Genomic DNA, 5,149 nt, shown 5'->3' with positions numbered 1-5,149 from the left:
CCCCACATGAGCTGGCTTCCCTCTGTCCACTCGCCGCCCCGCTCCAGGGCGACTGGCCCAGGCCTGTCCTCGGGGGTCACACCCACCCTTCCGCTGGCCTTGATCTCTGGCCAGGGTCTCTCGGGCCGGGGCCATGAGCCCAGCGAGCCTTCTCTGGACAGCAAGGGCGGCTTCCACCCCCGATGCTCCATCCAGGGAGGACTTCCCCTCCCATAACTCTCTCAGCAAGCCCAGAGGGTCCTCTATCTGGGGTAGAGACCCCCAAGCCGCGTTCCTCCTGTCTTGGGCCTTCCCGCCCCTCTGGCAGGAGTCACAGGACCGGCAGTACCGCTGCACGGCTGTAAAGATTCCCGGCCAATAGAAGTGCTGGAGCAGCTTCAGCCGGGTGCTCCGGATCCCCCGGTGGCCCCCAACGGGGACATCGTGGGCCAAATACAGCAGCTTGAGGCGATACTTTCGGGGGACGACCAGCTGCCGCTCTACCCTCCATGCCCTCGCCTTCCTGGGGGGGAGCCACTCACGGAACAGGAGCCCACGCTCCCACAGGAATCTCTCCTGGCCACCTCTCCCCCGGGGCTGAGCTGCACGGAGGCCAGCCTGGTCCCTCAGCCTCTGCAAGGAGGGGTCTGCCTGCACCTCAGCCTGGAATTCAGCTGCTGAGGCAGGGATCGGGATCTGTCCCCCACCTCTGCCTAGGTCCGGAGTCCCAGCCTGGCTGGACCCCGTGTCCACTGGGATGGGACCCTGAGGACGCTGCCAGGAGTCCTTCCCTGGACCCACGTTGTCAGCCCCCCGCTGGCTCTGGCTCCGGGTAGTGACTAGAGCCCGCTGGGATTCATGGGGCCACTCCTCTAGGTCGTTCCCCATCAGCACCTCGGTGGGCAAGTGCGGGTGCACCCCCACTTCCTTGAGGCCTTCCTTCGCCCCCCATTTCAGATGCACCCTGGCTACAGGCACCTTAAACGGGGACCCGTCTATGCCCTTCAGGGTCAGCTGCGCGTGGGGTAGTATCCGCTCCTGGGCCACTATGTCAGATCGGGCCAGAGTCACCTCCGCCCCCGTGTCCCAGAAGCCCGTCACCTTCCTACCATCCACCTCCAGGGGTGTGAGGCACTCGCTCCGCAGGGGCCGTCCTGCCCCCACCCGGTACACGGAGAAATCCGCCTCCTGAGAATCAGACCTCCCAGGGGAGGTGCACTGAGCATCCTTCCCCTCTCTCTGAGCTGAGGTTTGCCTGCCAGCCCCTGCCTCTGGGGCAGCCTGCCCTTCCTCCCGCCCCAGCCAGTTAACCCTGGACAGTCCCCGGTCCTGGGACCTGGTGCACTGAGCCCTCTTGTGGCCTTTTTGCCCACAGCGCTGGCAAGTTAGGCTTTGGGCTGTCTCTGTCCAGGCCCTGGCTGGTTCTCTGGGGCGCAGACGACCTGTTCCTTGGTCTCGCCCCGTAGTTGACTCCCTCCGTCGCTCAGCCGAGATCCGGTCTCTGCGCGGTTCCCTTTCTCTCCGGGACTCCCGTTCACACCCGGACCGGCTCTCCGTGAACTCATCCGCCAGTCTCCCGGCCTCCTGGGGGTTCTCTGGTCTCCGGTCCTTGAGCCACAGCCTCAGTTTGGGTGGGCACGCTTCATAGAACTGCTCCATCATGACCAGCTTGAGCAGCTCCTCTGCGGTCTGGGCTCCAACTCCAGACACCCACTTGCGGCAGTATTGCGCCAGGCAGGAGGCCAGGTCCACATAGGTCTCCCGTGGCCCTTTCTGTACCCCCCGGAACTTCTTCCTGTATATCTCGGGGGTCAGCCCGAACTTGTGCAGCAGGGCCTCCTTGACTCGGTTGTAATCCCCTGGCTGTAGGTCCTCCAGCTGACTGAGCACTCCGGCCGCCTCCTGGCTCAGTGCGGGGATGAGCTCCTGCAGCCAGTCAGCTGGGGGAACCCGTTGCAGTCCACAGGCCCTCTCAAAGGAGCTGAGGAACCCGTCTATGTCACCCATGTCCTTCAATTGGGCCACCACGAGCCCCTCCAAGTGGCTGGCAGCCCTGGGACCTTGGGGCCCATCCGCACTTGGCGCAGCCGGTGCCCCGCCGGTTCTCCGCTCTGCCATGGCCAGCTCATGCTGCCGCTGCCTCTCTCGATCTTGGCGCTCCTTCTCTCGATCTTGGCGCTCCCTCTCTCGGTCCTGGCGGTCCCTCTCTCGGTCCTCTACTTCCAATTCCCTGATCCGTAGCTGGATCTCCAGCCGCCGCAGCTCCGCTGGGCTGGCCCCTGCCCTAGATGGGCTACGGCTTGCAGGCCTCCCGGGAGACGCTGTCTCATCTCTCCGTTGGGTTCCAGCGCTCCTCCCCCTCTCTGAGCCTGACACACTCTCAGGGGGGGTCTGGCTGCTTCCCCTGGGGACAAGATCCTGGCCCTGTGGCTGGTCATTCTCTTCCAGCTGGGTAATCAGCTGGGCCTTGGTTGCTTTCCGCACAGGCAAGCCCCTCTCTCTGCACAGCCCCACCAGCTCTGCCTTCAAGAGTCGGGCGTAGGCCATCTGCCCGCTGGGCCCCTCGGTGCAGACTCACCAGTCTAGTGCTGCAGCGCCCCACGATTCCCAGGAACCGCTTCGCTCTGTCTCCAGCACGCCTGGCTCCAGGGCTCTTGCTTCTACTGCGCCTTGTCGCTTGCCGCTGGGAGCTTCATCCACGGGGTGCAGTGCATCCCACTCCTGACACCAGTGTGACGGCACGTTGGGGGTTCCCCGTCTCCTGCACCCCGAAATGGCACAAACAGACTGCACCAGCCAGTGGAATTGAGGGTGGTTTATTGCTCCTCCAGCACAGCGCAGCACAGATGTAATCTGGTCACAGGAACTGGGCTAGGATGCCTCAGGCCCCCTTGAGATGGGGGAGACTGGGCCCCTAAACTCCAGCTCCTCTCCCTAGGCTGTCTCATCCATGCCCTCCGACAGCCAGCAACCAACTCCCTAACTTCCAGCCCTGCCCCCCAGCCAAGGCAGCATTCCACCTTCCTTTGTTCCTCTCCATGGGGGGTGTCTGGCCACTGGTTTGCATAGTGACTCATCCTGTTTTGCTGGGTCGTGGTACCCACAGCAGCCAGTGGGGGTTCCCCCAGAGCCAGCAGCATAGAAACCAGCCAGGTACCCCCACTACGTCACAGTCCCAGGCCCGTTTGCTTGGTTGGTTTCTCTGCTGGAGCCCCCTGTCAAATATCCCCTCCTGGCCCAGCTCCCCAGTGGAACGGCTCCTCCCTCGCTCGGCTTTTACCCACCAGACAGTGACTGGAGGGACTGTCTGACACAGCGTCTGTCGCATCTGTCAGGGTGTCTGCACCCCCTGTTCGAGCCCAGCGCCGCAGGGTTTGAGTGCGCGGCGCTGTCTCTTGAGACGTTCCCCAGGGTGTAGAGACACGGTCTGATTCACCTGCTCTCTGCTCAGATGTTGAATCTGTCCCCGCGGCCAAGAGACGGTGATTCCCTTCCCCACCCTCCACTCCTCACTCCTCACTCCTCTGCTGTGCCAGGGCCGGCAGAGGGAGGCGATGGAGACAAGGCTGCCATATTGCAATGAATGTTAGTTATTGCTCCCAGTGACCCTGTTTCTGTCCCACAGACACACCCCATGGCAAGCCAGGGACAAGGGAACCAAACGTCTGTCACAGAATTCATCCTCCTGGGATTCGGGGATCTTCCTGGCCTGCAGGTTCCTCTCTTCCTGCTCTTCCTCGTGATCTACCTGGTGACCATGGCTGGGAACATCGTTGTCATAGTTTTGGTTGTGACTGATCGACACCTTCACACCCCCATGTACTTCTTCCTGGGCAACTTGTCCTGCTTGGAGATCTGCTACAGCTCCACCCTCCTGCCTCTGCTGCTGGCCGGGCTCCTGACTGGGGACAGGACAATTTCCGTCACTGGGTGTCTCACACAATTTTACTTCTTTGGTGCTCTGGCAGGCTCAGAATGCCTCCTCCTATTGGGAATGTCTTACGACCGGTATCTAGCCATATGCAACCCGCTGCACTACGCAGCTCTGATGAGTGGCAGGTCTTGCCTCCAGATTGCTGGGGGATCGTGGATAGGTGGCTTGCTTGGCTGTAGTATAACCATAGTGCCAATATCCCAATTAACCTTCTGTGGCCCCAATGGTATCGACCATTTCTTTTGTGACTTTATTCCTCTTGTCAAACTGTCCTGCAATGACCCTCTGCTGATGGACACGTTGGCAATTGCAGTCTGCTTGATTTTCTCACTGGTCCCCTTCCTGCTCACCTTGGTGTCCTACATCTGCATCATCAGCACCATCCTCAGAATCCCCTCCAGCACTGGGAGGCAAAAGGCCTTTTCCACCTGCTCCTCCCACCTCATCGTGGTGAGCATTTACTATGGAGCTCTCCTGATTGCCTACATGTTCCCAACCACCGACCTCCTGAGAGACTTCAAGAAAGCTCTCTCAGTGTCCTACACCATCCTGACACCCCTGGTCAACCCACTCATCTACACCCTGAGAAACAGGGAGGTCCAGGAGGCCCTGTGCAAAGCTTGCAGGGAATTAAGGTTTCTGAGATATTGGCAGATTGGTTTGCTTAGGAGAAAATGAAATATCTGTACCATGGGTGGGAATCAAAGCCTACAAAATATAAGGTTCCTTCTTCACTTGTATCTGTGAGTTTCTTGTCATACACTTGCAGAATCATATCCCTGGGGGCAATGGAGGTGCAGAGACCTTTTTAAAATAGTTGATCTGTTATATTTAGCACCAAATGCCAATGCCACTGAGGAAGTAGAATTGGGCTGCAGGGGACTTGAATTGGTGGCTACTTGAAAGATAAAGAACAGGGGACATTCTATACATCTGCACTGCAGTGATTTTGCAGAATAATGGCCGTTATTCCAGAAAAACAATACTTGGGACCACACTGCTCTTGTATGCTTACGCTACCCCGATGTCCCGTTACTAAAGGGTTAAAGCGGGGTGGACAGTAATTTTAATGGGTGGGGGGGTACTCTGGAGGAAATGCAGGGTGTGCTATTGCGAGTGGGGTGTAGAGCGAGCTTGGGATATGGGCCTGGAGTGCGGGCAGAGATGTGGGGTCTGAGAGGGAGTTTGTACGAAGGAGGGGGTTATTATCTGGGACATGGGCTTGGGTTGCGTGTT

The 5,149-nt window shown here is 59.5% G+C and overlaps 1 protein-coding gene across 1 annotated transcript; it reads left to right on the top strand.

Annotated features, from left to right (window-relative positions):
* The first annotated feature begins 3,613 nt into the window (after positions 1–3,613).
* On the top strand, positions 3,614–4,591 carry LOC142821119 (olfactory receptor 10A7-like). The gene has a single exon (XM_075911920.1). The coding sequence runs from the start codon at positions 3,614–3,616 to the stop codon at positions 4,589–4,591; it is 978 nt and encodes a 325-aa protein (XP_075768035.1).
* The last annotated feature ends 558 nt before the right edge of the window (positions 4,592–5,149 follow it).

The sequence above is a fragment of the Pelodiscus sinensis genome, chromosome 30 (genome assembly GCF_049634645.1).
Source record: "Pelodiscus sinensis isolate JC-2024 chromosome 30, ASM4963464v1, whole genome shotgun sequence".
Classification (NCBI taxonomy): Eukaryota; Metazoa; Chordata; order Testudines; family Trionychidae; genus Pelodiscus; species Pelodiscus sinensis.
The sequence above is the reverse complement of the archived record's forward strand: the minus strand, read 5'-3'. Positions and strand labels throughout refer to the sequence as shown.

Coding starts and splice junctions, on each gene's coding strand:
- LOC142821119 (XM_075911920.1), top strand. CDS start 3,614: ATGGCAAGCCAGGGACAAGGGAACCAAACGTCTGTCACAGAATTCATC.